The 18,887-nt window shown below is 48.2% G+C and overlaps 1 protein-coding gene across 4 annotated transcripts in view; it reads left to right on the top strand.

The window, feature by feature from the left end:
* Positions 1-14,345, top strand: part of PHACTR1 (phosphatase and actin regulator 1) — a 657,956-nt gene extending 643,611 nt beyond the window's left edge. For 3 of the 4 annotated variants that reach the window (XM_066268377.1, XM_066268376.1, XM_066268375.1), the window contains exons 10-13: positions 2,517-2,578; positions 7,280-7,420; positions 9,553-9,629; positions 10,525-14,344. In XM_066268377.1, the coding sequence (XP_066124474.1) occupies positions 2,517-2,578; positions 7,280-7,420; positions 9,553-9,629; positions 10,525-10,540 (296 nt within the window). In that variant the 3' untranslated portion in view covers positions 10,541-14,344. Of the gene's footprint in view, positions 1-2,516; positions 2,579-7,279; positions 7,421-9,552; positions 9,630-10,524 lie in introns of all 4 variants that reach the window. The other variant, XM_066268374.1, reaches the window with a different exon arrangement.
* The last annotated feature ends 4,542 nt before the right edge of the window (positions 14,346-18,887 follow it).

Raw genomic sequence — 18,887 nt, 5'->3', positions numbered from 1 at the left:
ATGTGTTTTTCTTTCTTTCTCTTTTCTTTCTAATTTTTTGTTTGTTTCCAATCTGATTGTGAAACAAGACATTTTTAATGGAATAAGAAATCGCCCTCAAACGAGTTGTTCTGAAACGTGTTTTCTGAGCTTGAACTTGTGGAGGTGCCATTTCTCCAAGGGCTAGAGAAGGTACGCAGGGGCAACAGGGCTCCAGGCGTGGGAGCCCAAGTCCGACCTGCAGCCCTGCCCTACCCAGCCCTGGACACAAGGTGCGCTCTGTTCAGCAGCCAGTGACACACTGTGCACTCGGAGCGCATGATCGGCACAGGGTGATGTCTGCCTCGCCTCTCCTCCCAGTTGCCCAGTTGAGTTGCCTTGATATTATTAGCCTGGGGAAACATTGCCCTGGGTTTGTAAATGGATTTGAACTAAAGGTATAGATTCCATAGGTGGTCTTGGGGCCCCATCCCTGAAAGGGACTTAAGAAATGCACACAGGAGATGTCCGGTCCAAGCTTGAGCAGAGAAGGCGGCACCCGTGGCATGGAAAGGCCTGTCGGGTAAGGAAACCCTGACTAGCCTCCGAGCACCATAACCAGTAATGAGGAGGGCTGACCCCAGGCAAAACATGAGGCAGCAAGATGCAGTGTCTTCTAGAAAGAAAACAGAGCTGGGCTGTTTGTCTAACTCATTAGCAGTGTGTGTCTGTGAGAGCAGCTATTTAGCTCTGCTGTTGTAGATGAGGCTTTCACATCCTCATTTACAAACTAAGAGTGGTAGATGAGGTGGCTTCTTGGGCCCCTGGTGGCCCTAACATTCTGTGAGTTGGTACACTTCGACCAAGTACCTCGCGCTGCCTCCTAGGCACCTGTCACCCCACCTAGACCTCGCCTTCCCTCCACCCACCCACACTGCAGCCGGCTCAGGTCTCCCAACTTGTCTCCGATAGATTAGTTCATACTAAGATATGAATGGCTGACTAGTTGAATCGGTTTTTATCCAAAAGAGATTTGCACTTTTAAAGTAACTCTGAAAGGGAGATAGGATCTTTAAATCTAAGTAAGGAGCTCCCGTGGGGGGTGGGGTCTGGGACACTGTGGAACAAGCTATAGGGGAGACCTCTGGCGACCTTGGCCCCCAGCAGGCCATGGGCATTTCTAGTGCTGCCCCCATACACGATCCTGATCTGCACAGGCAGCCAAATTGTGCCCCTGCAGGTGTCGCCCAGGGGCCTGAGTCCCACTCTGAACTGCCTTAGTTAGTCCCTTCCACAGGAGGTGTTGCCACTTTCAATGGGTGTCAGCTGTCTGTGGTTGCTGCTGTCAGGGCTGATGAGGAGGGGCAGGATGAAATCCCACTCCTGTGCACAGGGGCTTCCCTCTTTTAAAAATCTGTCCTATTCCATAACAACTGAATTGCAAGTGTGCACTCATACAGTATATTAATTTTAGTTATTGAAACATAATTTAACACTGGTGATTTCAAACTGAGAGAATGGATATCCGGGGCACTCAGTGTGCCCTGTGCCAAAAATCACACTGGAGCAGCTGCCTTTCACTAATGCCATCAGAAATTTAGTGGGGAGAGTCAGAGGCCTCCTTCGACTTTCATGAGTTTAGCCAATGTTATGCTTATATCTATGCATCCATTCCAAGGCCCAGAAGAAAATGGATATATCCAAGGTCATTCGGTTAGCGCAAAAGGAGAAATAAGCCCAAGTTTTCTGCCTTCCAAATCTCTGCTCCCTTCCCCAGACCCTCTTACCTGCGGTTCTCTAAACATCTGATGAGTCAGTCTCCCCCCACATTAAGCTGGCAACGTTTAGGCTCCAGAACCTGCTCTTCTAAGACACTCCTTAAAAGTCTAAACGCAGGCCATTGTATTCCACATTCTGGCCTCACACATGCGCTGTGGATTTCTTGGAAGAGTCAAAGAATTAATGGAGTCAGAGTTTGAGAAAGGTGAGTGTTCTGAAATTCCTCCCCATGCAGCCAGGCTTGCATTCAGTGTTAGCCTTACCTTGTTTCTGTTGTCTCACAGGTGACAAGCATCCCACCGAGGGCAGGGCCAGCCCTCCCATAATGCCCCAGACACCGTATCACAATGAGCCCCCTGCAGCCACCGTGAAGCTAGAGGCAGTGCTGAGTGAGGCCCAACTCTTGTCCAAAGAAGGGAGCTTCCCCTCTCCCCACATGCCCCTGTCGCTGCTGACAGCACCCCCACTCTTTCAGGACCTACGTCCTTGCCTTGTAAGCCACATTTCTCTCCCAGCCTTTCTGCCTGGAGACTCAAAACCTCGTGTGATGTAAAGAAAACAAAGTAAGAAGGTCATCCTGCTAGCCACCAATTTGAATGAAGCAAGGCAGGCTGTTTGGAAAGTGTCCGCACAGGCAGAAGTATGGCTGGGGTGGGAAAAAGCTTTCTCTTCCCCTTTCAAACTGTGAGGTACTTGGACTAGAGCCTCGAAGCCTCCAAGTGTGCTCCTGTGAGCAGCACTGTTGGCAAAACCAAAAGCATCTTCAATGTTTCTTTCAGCTCGTAATGAACAAGAGGAGCAAGAGGAGAAAAGAGAGATCAAGAGGAGGCTCACTCGAAAGGTGAGAAAGTCCTCCCATGAGCTGGGACAGGGGAGGCTGGCTGCCTTCCACTCCTGTGCCCTCTGCTGGCCGCAGGGGCCTTGCAGCTGCTGGCTCATGGGAAGCGACATCCGTGTTTCCGTCTCTACTGTCAGAGTGTGCAGCTATGACTCTCCAGGACCTCTCCAGGAGACCATGGGCAGATCAGCTGCGTGAACTTCAGTCCTTTGGTGACGTTCTATGTTACTTATTTTGTGACATTCACCTGCCCTCAAGCAACTTGATGTCAAGTGCATTATATTTTCAATCATAGTGAATATTTTATTTTAAAAAATGTACTATTACCCCATCAAGCAGTTGGAAGCTCGTCCAAATCAGCAGCTCAAGTATGTCATATTTATTTGCTATGACCTTGGGAACATAAGAATTTTTTTTGCTTGACTATATTAACTAAAAGCTATTTGACTTTATTATGCTAAATCCAATTTGGAGTACTGAATTAAGAAAAAGCCTAAAGTACTGATAAACTTCTTGAGGATGTTTGAAAACCACTTAGAAAAAAGACATAAAGCTAGAATTTATATATATAAATTTATATATATATATATATACACACACATTTAACCCCTAAAATAGATGGCTTGACAATGCACTATAGACTCAAATGGCTTTAATTCTGCATAAGTGGCCTCTTTATAATAAACTCTTATCTGAGGCTATTCTTGGAGGATGTTGACAAATTTAATTAATTGATGACACACAAGATATAATATTATATTCTGTCTTATGAGAGCAGTTTTTTTTTTTTTTTTCAGAGACAGAGAGAGAGTCAGAGAGAGGGATAGACAGGGACAGACAGACAGGAATGGAGAGATGAGAAGCAGTCAATCATCAGTTTCTCATTGCGCATTGCGACACCTTAGTTGTTCATTGATTGCTCTCTCATATGTGCCTTGACTGCGGGCCTTCAGCAGACCGAGTGACCCCTTGCTAGAGCCAGCGACCTTGGGTCCAAGCTGGTGAGCTTTTTGCTCAAACCAGATGAGCCCACGCTCAAGCTGGGGACCTCGAGGTCTCGAACCTGGGTCCTCGGCATCCCAGTCCGATGCTCTATCCACTGCGCCACCGCCTGGTCAGGCTGAGAGCAGTTTTAATCAGCCTCCTACAGTGACCATCTTGAAAGATTCTTAAATCTCAAGATAGTTAAGAGTCCCATTAAAATTAATTTTTAAAAAGTTTATAAATGAATTTTTTCTCCCCAGAAATATTATGCAAAAGAAGAAATTCCAAAATCCTAAAATACCATAAATATCATACCAATTATTAAGGTGATGACTTGTATTTCTCAACACTCTTCTCTCAGAGCATCTCAAACTTCTAGAGACAAGTAAATGCCACCCCCATTAAAAATAGTAGGACAAGTGCCTGAAAGGCCAATGGCAGGCCAGCTCACCCTGGGAGGAACTATAATAGGAGCTAGTGACCTTACTTAACCCAGTCTCGGTCTGATTCTTTCCATTCTCAAGACCAAGCAGTCTTTGGGTGCAGGGCACCTTTTGTCCTGAGACTGAGTAATGAGGAGGGTGGGTATAGGGTGCGTGAACTGTTGTAAGTGTGAACTTGAAATGATTGTGATTGCTCATTTCTGAAACAGAAAGATCTAGACAGTTCAGAAAAAATTTTTTCATACAATTTTCATAAAGTTCATTGGAGCTGATTGCTGGTACATGAAAATTCTTCTAAACTTTAGTGCTTCTAAAAACTGGTAAGAGGAAAATGCTTAAACATCCATCTCATTCTTATCCCTTTAAAAAGAGTATATAATTTTGTAGAGAAAAACTTGACTAATTGCGTGATTTGTCAGGGAGGAGAGGGAGGAGGGCTCCAGCCCACCCTGTCCCCCCTGGGGAGGGTTGCATGAGGGACAGGACTGTGAAAAGGCCCAGGTTTCTGCAGTTCTCCAACACAAGAGAAAGGCCTCTTCCTCCTCCTGGCTTCCTGTCCTTCCTCCCCAAGAACACTGCCTTGTAATTTCCACCTTTCCCTTCCCGGCACTGGCTTGGGAAATTAGAAATAATGAGTTGAAGTGAAGGGATAACTGTTTGAAGGGAGAGAAGAAGCTTTCGCATCTTTTTGTCCACAGCAATGTAGACTTGCCAGCAGGTAAGGAACCCACACCACCTCCTGACTCTGGGCAAGTTCTTTTTCTCTGGGGCCTTTATCATACTGAGACCATATGCCAGTGGTGGTGGCTGCTTTTCAGTGACCCTCAGCCCAAGGACTTCCTTAGTACAGTTTTATTAATTTTAATGTACTAGTAGGAAAAATCAAATACAGCAGCCAATGCTGATAGCAACAGACCAGTTATTTTCTTCAGTCAAATCAATACTCACCTAAAAATTATGCTCTTTTAATAAATGACTGCCTTCTCCTTCCAAATAAAATGAGATAAATGGATAAATAGATGTGAGAAAGGAAGGAAGGAAGGGAGGAAGGAAGGAAGGAAGGAAGGCAGGAAGGAAGGAAGGAAGGAAGGAAGGGAGGGAGGGAGGGAGGGAGGAATCTACTTGGGTCAGGTGATATTAATACTGAAATTTGGGTCTCAATTTACTTTTCTGTTGAGAATTTGGTAGCAAATGATATTATTGCTGCCATCGATTGATACACAGTGCCAGCAACCCTTGCTCCCTACCACTTCTTCCCATGCATCATCCCTAGAAAGCCAACTTTGGCCACAAAGATCACTTCCTCAGTATCTGAGGAATGACCTTGGGTCACATGCCCTGATGACTATAACCAGCCACAAACTAAAGGGACATCTCCTAAGACCTACATAGCAGGGGCACAAGCCCAAGCTCACACAGAGTCCTGACAAGCATAGGTTAGTTGGTTCACACACAAACTGAGACCCTCCCAGCAGAAGTCAGTGCCCCCACTCCTTCCCTCAGCACTTGGGCGCAGTGCCTATTGACTTGGAGAGCTCGTGTCTTGCATTCCCATGGGATTCGGACAAGAAAACTAGACCTTGATGTTCAGAGCTAGCATTCGGTTGTCTCTTCACTCCAGACTCTGCCGTTGACAGTCTATTAGTAAAATCCAGGTCATGATTTCCAGAAAAATGAACTATAATTCCATACTTGACAACCTTTCTCATGTCATGGAACACTTTGAAAAGAGTATCTTTTGTCCAAAACCCTGGAGTAAATCTTGCTAGTCCTAAGCAACATGCACTGGGGATTTTGAATAGAAATCCTCCTTTATCTGGTGTAAATATGAGGAGCATTAAGTGTTTCTATGTATTTTAATAATAGTTCAGAAGCTCCCTAGACTCATATCTTAGTCAGGCTGGACCACCATTTTTGTTTATAACAATCCCGGCTGTCGAGCCTGGGAGCCATAGCCATGTGGTTTCCTGTGATGGGCCAGCACTGATGCTGAAATGTCCCATCCCAGGAAAACCAGAGCTGCTCTGGGACAAACTAAAACCACCTTGAGGGAGAGCTGCATGTGGTCCAGGCAGGTGGGCCCGTGCCACAGCCCTAGGGGCCTCTGATCCCCTGATCTTCTCAACGCTGGCCAGGAGGGAACTGTGGCTGCACTGGTCCTGCCTTGCAGACACAACACCATCCCATTTAATACCAGCAGGCGGGCATCTAGTCGTGCTTGCCCGTGTGGGCCGGTTGGCAGCAAGTTCTGCGCCCTGGCCCCAGTGAGTGTGAACGGCCGCTGCATGGTAAGAATCAGGTGGCCAGAGTGGCTGTGCCCCTTGTGTGGCTTGTTTGTGGGCCTTTGTGGTGAGATGCTATCTGACTGCATCTTCTATTAATAGAAGTAAATGCAGTCTAGGGCTTGAAGGAAACATTGCTTTTAAATAATATTGCTTAAACATGAATCGACAGCATCCTAACAAAAGGCCACCAGAGGAAGTGACCCTAGTGACAGGAAGAGAGACTAGAAACGTCAGCCTCATGTTGTTAAAGAGCAAAAGAGGGTGCCAGGGGGGGACATTGGGAGAGGCATAAATAAGGATGAGTTCTCTTCTCACGTGTCTCGTCCCCGCTCCGCAGACCCATCCAGAGGCCCATCCCGAGCCACCCTGGCGTAATACCAGCCTGGCTGGGCTGACCTTTCATTTCACCTTCTTGAGGGACAGAGCCTCCTCTGACCTCATTAGTCAACACCTTCCCATACCTGCATAACCTAGAGCTTGCATATACACTGTTTTGTGTCTGAAATACATGTATATAAAAATCTTCACAAACCCATACATATTTCAGAGAGCACACAGTTTGACACACAGATGTGGACTCACAAATCCAAAATAAGACAAAATCTTTGTGTAAGATTTCTGTCACCTGATGTGAGAAGTAGGACAGATGTGGGGAAATGCTCAATGGACACCCACACCCACAGAAGGACAGCTGCTTATAAAGACCAAGACACTGCGATGTTTATGAAAGAGAAGCCTAGCCACACTGGCTGTCCATCTGGATAGGCCTGGAGGTAACTCAAGGAATAATAACCCCATCCCATCTGAGTCCTTGAAGAGTCCCGGTGCAGGAGTCAGGAGCCCTGGGTCCTGCCTGGGCCTGCCCCTCCCTTGCTGTGTGATGCCTCAGTGGCTTCTCTCGACCTCATTTTGCACACACACCTATAAGTTCAGGAATGGACAAGCGATCTAAACTTCTCTGGATGACTATGTCCATGTCTGTTGTCCTGCAGCTCAGCCAGAGGCCCACAGTGGAAGAACTTCGGGAGAGGAAGATCCTCATCCGCTTCAGCGACTACGTGGAGGTGGCGGATGCTCAGGACTATGATCGCAGGGCCGACAAGCCATGGACCCGCCTCACTGCTGCTGACAAAGTAAGCAGAGGGGTGGCAGGTCCCCGCACCTTGCTCTTGACCCCTGATCCTGGATTTCTCCCTTGCTGCCTGGGATGCTGTGTTAAAACCAACAGCCAACCCATGGTCACAGTCCCAGTAATGGATCACTCATGCCCACTGGGCAGGCCGTGTCCCCAGCACCTTTCCCCAGTGCTCCAGGTAATCAGCGGGGGCCACTGCATTGAGTCTCCACTGCTCTGGAGAAGGCGCAGGACTGCCAGGTATCCTGCGCCACGCACAGAGGGGAGCGGCATGGGAAGCTGTGATGGAGGGGAGAGCGTCAGCAGGCGCCCGCTGGTGGCAGCCCTCTGGGTACACACACTCCTTAGCACCCAGTGGGGGCTCACAGAACCAAAAGGGGACTGCGTCATTGAGCTTGCAGTTCTTGTAACCTAATGGGAAACACAGGACACAGATCACAGAGGCAGCAAAACATGCCTCATTGCAGTAAACCCTCATCCATGTGGAACGCAGAAAGAACAGAAATAATCTGAAGCTGAGTTTGTTTTTAAAAGAAACGCAGCGATGCTGATGATGAGTCATTTCTACCTGTGCACTAGACCATGTATTAAGATGAAACCTTGCTTGGTCATTGCTCATGATTCTAGTCCAATCACCATGAGGAACTGGAGGGCTCAGGGCCTTTGTTAAAAAATAGTCTAAAATAATGACTGAATCCAATGGACATGTGGCAGTGGGCAACTCTGAGGTACTCTGCACTGTCTCCAAAAGGGTCCTACCTCATCTGCTGGCCACATCCCGGAGCCATGGCTTCTTTATATGCCAGACCAGAGGCAGTCAGCTGCAGCCCCCATGCTGGCTGGATCAGGGACTCACAGGGGAGCTGCCGCAATTCGGGGAAACAGATGTAGCCCGAGCTGGAGGCCTATGGAAATGGCCTCCCACACAGGGCTCAACCCCACAGATCCTGACCAGTGGAAAACCCTGTCCTCCTCTTAAACATAGCACTCGTCTCCTCCCTGTACAGGAGCTCGTCCTGGGCGACCCAGGAACGGGCGCAGGCAAAGCCCGCACTCCAGGCAGTTGTGTCTGTAGATGTCAGCATAAGCGAGCCCTGTACCTCATTCTCTTTTGTTCACACTCCCGCTGCAGCATGCTTGCTTACCACAGGTAAGGGTGTTGCCAACGTCAGGGACAAGGCAACTCCACATGCACATGCTCAAATTCTGAGGAGAAACTGTCCAGGTGGAGAAAGTGTCCAGTTCCTCCCAGGCCACTGGGGATGGACGAATGGACGTGGTGCCTTTCTGAGGCTTATAGCCTGGCACGTAAACACTAGCATGTCTTCCTTCCTGAGGCCAGCCACTCTGACACTACCTAAAGCCTTTTCCATCCTCAAACCCTCGGTGCTTTGATAGTCCCATCAAAGAAAATATCAGCCTTAGAAAGAGCTCTGCAAATGGGCACCTGTTTAAAACTTCAGCCCCTGAGGAAAAAGTGAGGTTTCCTTCAACCCCAGACATCCTTGATTTCCTCACCTGTCTTTGCAGTCTGATTACCCAGCCCTCCCCTGGGTGGGCAGTGCTGTAAGGATGAGATCATTCAGGTTTAACTCAGAATATGCTGAGGTTATTCAAACTATCCCATATACTCGTAATGGTGAAAAATGTTAACTCAGCATCAGCAGAGTTGTCAAAGAACAGAGGCTTTATAAATCAAAGGAACAGTTGGGGGAGAGGCAATCCACCCCTTCTAGAAGTTTCCATTGTGAAGCATTGCCATGGCTGTGATGAGCTTAGATTGTTTCCCAAAGGAAGATGAGAGGTTGATATTTAAATGTGTACTCTGGAGCCCAGGAGTGTGGGGTAGGGGTACCCACACTATGGATGCCCAGCTAAAATAGCTCTGTGACAACAGGAAGAAAAAGATGCTCTGGTCAATATCCCACACAGAATCATTTGCAATTTAGATTTAAGGGTAGGTTGACGCTATCTCAGGTGACTTTTTTTTCTCCCAGTAAAAGAATCCATTTTGTGCAGCTTTTTCAAAGGAAAAAATAGATATATTGTTAGAAATAAAATAAAATAAAAAATGAACTCATCCCCATCTGCCTCCTCTGCATATTCATGGGCTTCTTCTCCTTCTCCCAGGCTGCCATTCGAAAGGAGCTCAATGAATTTAAAAGCACTGAAATGGAAGTTCATGAATTGAGTAGACATCTAACAAGGTTAGTATCGAGTTGTGTTTTATCCCTCTCAAACTGCCTATCTGCTTGGGACGAGCACTGTGTGGAGGTGGGCACAGTGAAGGGGATAAAGGAAGGTTAGCATTAAGTTTTCACTGTGGTTACTGAAACTGGGGGAGGGGGTATTAAGCCCCAGGCTTAAAACCCCCTTCTGAAAGCCTAGCTTTGAACTCATTCAAACTAAAGATCTAAGCACCAGACCACCACTAACCCCACAGTGGGTTTTTACGAAAACTTAAGCTAAGGAGAAAAGACCATCACCAATTTATAGGCAGTTGGCAGAGGCCAAACCTAGTTCAGGGCTGTGCTTCCAGCAGCAGGAGTGAGAACCTCCCCTGATCTCCCAGTAGGGGGTCGCAGGTGACTAACTTCTAATAGACTGGACTGAGGTGAGCAGAGCCCTGGGCAGGCAGGCGGAGAAGATCTCTTTGAAAGGGAGACAGCAAACTGACTTTCCAGCCAGATCCAGAAGGATGCTGGGAGAGCTGACCACCACTTCATTGGGATATGCTTGAGGAAACTGAACACAGAGAGATATAAGGAGCTTATATAAGGTCCCTTGGCTAGTTAGTAACAGAACCATTGACCGTTCTTGCGACACTCTCCCTTGGTGAACATTCAGAAACATGGTGCTGAGACTCGGAGGCACAAGGTTGAGTTTCCCTCTTGCTGCTGAGTCCAGGCTGAGGGCCACCAGAGCCATCTGATTAGTCCCTAGGAGTTCGGATTAGACTACTTCAGAACCAAAGGCAAATTCAGTGGGCCTTGGGCACTTGAGGAGTTCTGTGGGGATGTGCCTCTGGATGGGAACCTTGGCTTGTGGAACCTGACACCTCTGGCCGCCACTCGGTCTTGATTTAATTATTTGTTCTCCTAGGTTTCACCGACCTTAACAGTCAGATTCTTCTTGAGTGCTATGCTGTCTTCAAAACATAAATTTATAAGAACCATAAGTGCTGGTATTTATTCACTTCCCCATCATGATGTAAATCTTCTGAACTGCCTTTTTTAAAAACAAGAAAAGTAAGAGTAAACACAATCAGGATTCTGTTTGCAAAAACGCGATTGTTTGTTAGTGCTCCGTGGTCAGAGCTGCTGGCGCCACTGCTGACCCTGTGCCGTCCCAGTCCTGGCAGGGCTGAGAGTACAGGTGGAGCCTCCCAGACCTGCCAGCCCAGGAGCAGCCTGGGTCCTCTCCAGCCAGGCCGACAGGTGCCTCACTCAGGATCTCGGGAGACTCTTCCTCAAAAGTGTCTGTCACCTAAGTCCAAAGAGAGCTGAGGCGCTGGGTGTGGCCTGGAAGGACTTGCAGAAGCAAATCTCTGGTTGGCCTTCTAGACTTGGCCAAGCTCACCAGCCCCGCACATGGCTTCTGGTTTGGAGTCCTCTTAGGAGGAGGAGCTGAGAGGGAGTACTGCCTCAGTGACCCAGGGATTTCTCCCTCCAGCCCCGCTCCATGCAGAGAAAAGAGAAGAGCCCTTCATCTGGGGCGGTCTGTGGTTGGCTGTCTGTCACTCCTAAGAGTGTGAGTGATCCAGGTGTGCAAGGCAGACACTGAGTGCCCACCCTGCCCCTCCGATGGAACTGAGCTGCCTTCCAGGAAGCTCTGGTTTAGAAGGCAAAAATTGTCATTTGCTTGATTCAAATGAACTGACCCATTGTATTAACAGCCCAGTGTCATGAGGAGCTTTGCACACAAACAGCCATTGCTAAGGGATGTCTGTGGTATCATGTGTACAAGCGCAAAGACCATACCAAGGGCATAAAGGCTGGAGTTAGAACTGCTTTGCTGATGGTCTTCATTTTCTCTGCATGTCCCAGGGCTGGTGACTCTATGGCTTGGAAGTTAATGGCTTCTGAGTATAGGACCAATGCATGCAAGCCAGAAACCATTCTGGAAAAACTGGTCATCCAGTCACTGATGGACTGGTACTCTAGACCCACTCAATGGCCTTCTTCTAGTCTCCTTTCTTTGCACTGAAGAGTTTCTAGGGAAAAGCTCCAGGGTGTGGCACATGCCAGTATCATGCAAACACCAACCATGCCGGTCTCGTGCTGCACTGTCCCACTCATATGTATCCAGTGGGACCCCTCCTGCCCTCATGATGCTGGTGAGGATGACTGAGGATGTGGCGCTAACTGTCCTACTCCCGTGGGACCATAGGAAAGCAGTGCTCTGTTGCCCAAGGAACACCAAGGGTAGCAGATGCAGTGAGAGGAAGGACAAGTCCCAAATCCTAAGAACTGTTCACTGCAGCTCCTTTTGTTTTCCCCCGACAGAGCTTGTAGGGCCCTGCATTGCAAAACTCTGCCTGGCCTTCCATAGTGGTCTCAGAATCACCACGCTCTTTCTAGGTGATGGTTTGCTCTCTACCACACATGCTCAGGATTTAGAAAGATGCCAGCCTGGCCTTCACAAAAAAAAAAAAAAAAAAAAAAAAATACACCTGTCCCCACCTAAAACTGGATGGGAAGCAAGTTACTCTTGAGATGCACACCCATTGGTGAGGCTACTTACTTTTCTGCAGGCACTCCAGGCCCCTATGGCCAGTAGTAGCCCAGGCTCTGTGCATATTTTGGGGGGGGCTCAGGACAGTTCCTCAGGCAGTGCCCACTAGCCGTGGCAAAGCTGTCATAAGCTTTCCTCGCAACACCTGGAGTGAGCACGCCACTGCCCAGCCTCAGGAAGACACCATCATGACATCTTTTTTACTTTGAACACTGAATCTGAATAGTTATTGACATGGGTAGAAATACTGTTCAGGAAAATGTGTGCGGTCAGGATTTTAGCATGGCTTCCCAAAAGGCTTACTGCCACCTGAATGCACTACTGGTGTGACAAAAGATGTAGAGCTCTTTCATCTGGCTTCTCTACGGCAGGCACATGTTCTAGGGAGGTGCCTGCTTTGCCAGGAGTTGATTCTGAACGTCTTCTCACAGCTGTGCTTCAGGCAGCTCTCAGCACCCTGGCTCCATGGTCAGGCTTTCCCCGGCCCAGGAGAGAGTCCTAAGGGAACTCATTCTATGACCTGGACTCCTCCCACCAAGACCAGTGGGTCCTCTGCCGGCCTTGGCTCTGAGGCCTTTCAGATGCCTAGAGACATGAGGCCCAGATCAGTTTCCCTGCAGCCAGCCAGCAGTCCAGGTCTTCTGCCCAAAGTGCCCTACTTTTGCAGTCCACGTGTGCATGGAAGAAATGGAGCACATTTTCCACTTCTGTTCCCACAGAGCACCTTTTCCAGCAGTCATTTGCAGGAGCTCTGGGTGCACCAGAGGGCACCCACCATAGAGGTGGGCAGTTTCAAACCCTCTGTAAGTGGCTCAGCAGCCTCCGTGGACCACAGGATGGCTCTCTGCTGTCTCTGTCCTTTCCTGAAATCTCGAGGTCTTTATAGAAATCTATCCAAATTTCTCTTTTGCCACATTGTTATGACAATTGGACAATGTGTGTTACTTCCCAAGATGACAAATTAATGAGGGGTGGGGGGTGGGGGGGGAGAGATGGCCTGGCTGGTTTACAGTGTGTTACTTTCCTGAGGAAGCTGCAGTTTGGAAGTCAAGGTTTATTTTTTGTGTATAAATTTCCTCTTGTCATCTGGATTATCACGAAAGGAAAGATGTGAAATTTCTCAGATCGAAATGTTTCCTTCTGAAAATCAGGCATTGCCCGCTTCTCCCCATCCCACCTAAGACAGAACAGTGCCATTGATAGGCTGACCCATGCTCTTTCAAAATTGCATTCTTCTTCCCAAAGGCCCTCAAAGCCCTGAAAACCCATTAAAACTTTAGCCTTTATATCAGATTAGAGACACCGAACAATGTGATGGTAGATGTGAAAAGTGAAAACCTCTGAGTTTATTTTTCTCCCGCTTATGATCATGTATTTATATTTGCTGAATGAAAATTGTGGTGTGTGCTGCGATGAATGACATTTCCAGCTCCCCCTGTGCACAGTCCACGAGCAAAGGTCACTTTAAATGACTCTTTCCATTTGTCTGTTAATCCCCAAACCGGTTGCTTTTTCCAGTTGCTTCCTGGGTGTCTGTACATAGTTTGTCTTTGTATAGGAGCGCTCTCTCGTGTTCTAATTTAACAGATGACGGCTGTATGAAGAAGACCATGTAAATAGAATACAAATTAAACTGGATCTCTATGGCCAAGGTTTTGTACATACAGAAACTGCATGGTATTTAAATTATTGTTTGTCTCTGATGATGTATGCAGTTTCTTTAAAAACAAATCCAAAAAAAAAAAGAAGTCTTAAGAAAATCATTCTCTTGCCTCCTGTGTGTTTTATCAACCACCCAAAATATATACTTAGTTTGGCTGGGGTGGGGGCTGGTGGTGAGTCAGCACATCAGAAAATTATAAGAGTTAGGGAGATATAGGACAACCTCACAGATCTGGTAGCACCAGGGAAGAAAGGATTGCTGCACATAAATTAACTTTCTAGCCTGACCAGGCAGTGGCGCAGTGGATAGAGTGTCGGACTGGGATGAGGAAGGATCCAGGTTCGAGACCCCAAGGTTGCCAGCTTGAGCGCGGGCTCATCTGGCTTGAGCAAAAAGTTCACCAGTTTGGACCCAAGGTCACTGGCTTGAGCAAGGGGTTACTTAGTCTGCTGAAGGCCCGCGGTCACGGCACATATGAGAAAGCAATCAATGAACAACTAAGGTGTCGCAACAAAAAACTAATGATTGATGTTTCTCATCTCTCTCCGTTCTGTCTGTCCCTATCTATTCCTTTATCTGACTCTCTCTCTCTCTCTGTCCCTGTAAATAAATAAATAAATAAATAAATAAATAAAATTAACTTTCTAGATAACGTTTGTGTGCCAGGACTTTTTTCTTCCAAAAGTGTTTTAAGAATGTCTAAAATGCATTACCCAACTATCTGTCCTTTAATAATCTGGGAGTGATGAATGTGAATTAACTTGGCAACTCATTCAGTCACCGGGTTTTATCAGTTACCAGGCAGCCTTAGATCGCAACATTACCTTAGGAAACCTATGGGGTGTCATTGCCTAGAAGCAAGAGCCTCAGACCACTCTACTCTGATGTCTGACTCCTTTCTTAAGAAGCCTGAGTATTTGTCCTGTAAAGCAAAGAACTTGATCACTTAACCTCCTGGTCCTAACTTGTCTTTTGAAGGTTTGTTGGGAAGCGAGAGGGGCTGTGATGCTTGCTGGCACTGCTCTCCTGCACCATGGCTGGAAATCGGCCTGGTCAAAATACAGGTGCCAACTCAGTAGGGCTGGGGTGGGGTGGGGGTACCTGAGAGTTTGCATTTCTAACTAGCTCCTAGTGCATACTGATGCTGCTGGTCCAGGAATTACACTTCTGGGCAGTGGGGGCTCCAGAGAACAATCCGAAGGGAGCTGCTTTTCCTTTGCCTGGGACTCTTTAGGCTTGGAGAAGCGAAGCAGCATGTGCGAGGCTGATGTCTTTGCAGACAGCAGTGGCAAAGCCCAGGTTGGAAGTCAGCACCTCAGCATTGCATCCGTGTCTGAGCACCCTCTCAGCTGTGCTGCGGAGGGATACTGGGCGGGTTTTTCAGAAAGAATGTAAGGTTTCAGGTGGAGCTTCTCTCTCATCCTGCCTTCTCCTCATCCCCAGAGCTCTCACTTAATGAAGCTAACCATCAGAACTTGACTGCAGCTATCCAGGAGAGTGAAAGGGCCAGAAAGGAAGGCTATGGTAGAACCCCCAACAGGCTTTGCCTTGCAAGAAAAAGGGACACTGGCCTCCATGCTAAAGGGAAACCTTTCGGAAGTAAGGAGAGGTCACGGCTCCACATTCTCAGTAGGTAGAGGCACTTGGTGTGCCCATTCTCAGACCCTCAGATCTGTTTACACCATCCCATAACAGAGAAGTGGTGTTCCTGTCATGGCATTTAACTGGATAATTTTGGCCAAGTCAATTTCTATGGGCCTCTATGTCCTTATCTGGAAAGTAAAAACACTGAATTAGATGTTCTCTCCTGTGCTTGGGGGCATCAGTTTTCTAAGATTTGGATGTATCTGGATTTTTAAAATGCTAAACCTAGTCCTTAGGAAAGAGGGATCCTTAGATAAGTCCAGTCAAGGCAGTCACTCAGACAGTTTGAAGTCCTCTTCCTCAGACCACCTGAAGTCTGATCGCATGCCTCCACCCCTCCCTGCTTCGGGCTGGCCTCCTGGAGTGCTGGTTGGTACCAAGACCTGCCCTCCCCCACGTCTTCATGGGGGCTCGTCTTAACGCTGCAGTCAACCAGGCTAGTCTACTTTGTCCAACCTCTCCCTGCCTCTCTCTGCTTCTGGACACAGCACCCTGCAGGGGCCTGTGGGCCTCAAGCAGTGATGCTTAAGACACTGCCTGCGGCCTCTGCTACACCCCAAGTTTGAGGGAGCTTCCATGATGGGGTGTTTTTATACCTGCGTGTTAATCCAGCGAATAAACTTGGTGCCACACACTCCCCGCTGGCTCTCCATGGGCCCTAAGAGCCACCCTGGACTTAGATGACTCCATAGCTACAGCTCCGATCCTCCCTGAGCGCCTGACCCCGATGCCCAGCTGTCACAAAGCAGAAGTGTAGTGTAGACATCAAGAGCAGACATGAGCCCACATGCCCTGAGATCAAATTGTGGCTCTGCCCCTCACTAGCTGTGTGACTTTGGTCACCTTTCTTAATCTCACTGTGCCTTAAATTCCTTATCTATAAAACAGGAATAGTGGCACCTGTTTTACAGGGCTGTTAGGAGAAAGCAATATGTGCAAGGTGCCTAGCACAGTGCCTGGCAGAGCTAGGCCTTAGTCAGCATCAGCTCTATGGTTTACATGTCCATCTCTCCCTCAGGCACCTCAGACTTCTCTGTCCCAGACAATGTTTCCCTGTCTGCCAGCCCTACCCCCCTGTCCCTTCCTGTTCCTCTCTAGTCCCTTTTCAGGGAATGGCATTACCTAGAAGTCACCTTCTTTCCACTTCCAGCTGTTCATGAACACCTGCCAATTAGTCTCAAAGCCATTGCACTGCTCTTCATTAAGGGCCCCTCTCCTTCCCACAGGGTAGAGTCACCTTGCCTGTGGCTTTCACCTGTCTAAGCACGCTGCCAGAGTCCTCTATCCAAACACAGACTTGCTCATGTCACACCTCTGCTTGACATCTGCTGTGGCCCCCACTGGCCTACTGATAAAATGCCAATCTCCAGTGTGCCACCCTTGCTGTCAGCGAGGCCCACCCAACATGTACATGCTCCTGCTCACAGGATCCAGGACAGGCTCTGCACCATGTGTGGCTCTGGAGCCCTGTGAGGGAGACTGTGCTGTGGTGATCACCTCGGGACAACCAGAGCTGACAAGGGCTTCAGGGACTGACTGGAGTCCAAGAGAGGCCTCCATTTGCTGACCCCGGGACTCTAGTGCATGAGCAAGGGTCCTCAAGCACGCAAAAAAACCAAACAATGACAGACGGTTGTCCCCTGTGGTGGTGACATGTGGCACCTTCATGTCTAACCAGCTCAGCTCTGGGTGCCTGCCGACAGCACTACTCACTGCTCCCACAGAGCACCCAGGCAAATGTGCCTGAACCAATCAAGCCATGGCTGCAGGGGGAGGAGAGAGAGAGAGAAGGAAAAGGGGGAGGGGTAGAATGGGCACTTCTCCTGTGTGCCCTGACGGGGAATCAAACCTGGGACATCCACACCAGGCTGATGCTCTACCACTGAGCCAACTGGCCAGGGCCTGAAATGCAGGCATTTTTAGACCATCAAGCACCTGGTCAGAAAAACAGAGCCCCACAGGACAGCAGGGAGTTCCCAGCGAGCAGCCCCACATTGGGTCTCTACCCACCACCTCCACACCAGGAGATGAGCCCCCTGGATGATTCAGTTCCCTGTACAGAGATGGGCTTTGCCCTCCAGGAACCTACTGGCTCTTCCTGAGCTGAAACAGTACAGGGTACCAAATATAAATAATTGAGGTGAGGAAGAGAGGAAGGACAAAGAGCGGTGGCTCCAGGTTTGGAGGATAGCTTTAAAAAATTTGAAGCAAAAAAAAAAATCTCTCATTTGAACAGAAGAGGTGTGGACCATTCCACTGTGGTTAAAAACCTTTTACTGTAGCTTCCCATCAGTCTCAGAGAATGTGCAGTCCTTGTTAACAGCTCAGTCCATTGGGCTGGCTCGGAACAAGGGGTTGGGGTAGAGTCATTTGGGTTTCAGCAGCTAAGCAATGGAGGGAGTTGAGCTGTCACCTGAGCCACCTCCTGGGCCTCAGCTTAGGGCTTACAAGTGGGTGGAGGAAGATACAAAGCGGGTTTCTCATGGCCCACTTGAAAGCTGCTCGTGCTGTCCCCCTTCCTCCTAAAAAGCCACACTCACAGAACACTGATGGTAACAGGGCCACTTAGCTCAACTCTTCTGGTTACAACTGAGGCAGTGTTACTCTGCCTCCCTCGACACACCAAGGCCTGTGCCCAGTGGAAGCTCTGAAGGGTGTATTACTGCCTGTACCAAAGCTGCACCCCTGCAGTCCCCTCATGGCTCATGTCGGCACTGGTTGCTGCTGCTGGTTGGTCCTGTTCTCATGCCATCCTGAGACACCCCTCCCAGCACTAGCAGAATGAGCTCTGCACCCTGGCACAGTGCTGGGTGTTTTCATCCGCCATCCCCTTTTTATAGGTGAGGGGATGGTGAAGCTTAAAAGAAACAGGGTCACACCACTGACAGCCAAGCTGAGGACCTCAGACTTCTGACTCTCAATCAATTCCCTTGTCCCTACGTGACAGTTTTAGACCCAGATTTAAACCTGTGGCTTCCCTGCCAACCTGCATCTGCTGTATTGGTGTCAGTTAGCTATGGGTTCTTCAATCTTCATGTAATGAAAGACCCAAATAGTAGCTGAAACAACTGGGATTTTTTTTTAATATAAACGAAGTCTGGAGTTAAACAGGGATGAGCTGTAATACCATCAATGTGCCATAGCTCTATTTTTCTGCCAATCAACCTTAAGTGGCTTCTACCCTCAAGGTTGCCTCATGTTCCAAAATGGCTGCTGGAGTTCCAGTCATTATGTATGTGTTCCTAGTAGGAAGTAAAAGATAAGGTTACCTGCCTGCTGAAAAAATTGTCTTTAAATAAGAACCTTTTCTAGAAGTCCTACCTAATGACTTGGCCTCCATCTTATAATCCATTCCTCTTTGCACAAGAGGCTGGGAAATAAAGTTTTCTTAACACATTCCTACTTCAAATAAAATTGAGGTCTA

Source organism: Saccopteryx bilineata, chromosome 3, assembly GCF_036850765.1.
Source record: "Saccopteryx bilineata isolate mSacBil1 chromosome 3, mSacBil1_pri_phased_curated, whole genome shotgun sequence".
In the NCBI taxonomy this organism is placed as follows: domain Eukaryota; kingdom Metazoa; phylum Chordata; class Mammalia; order Chiroptera; family Emballonuridae; genus Saccopteryx; species Saccopteryx bilineata.
This window is presented reverse-complemented; position numbering and strand designations above follow the sequence as displayed.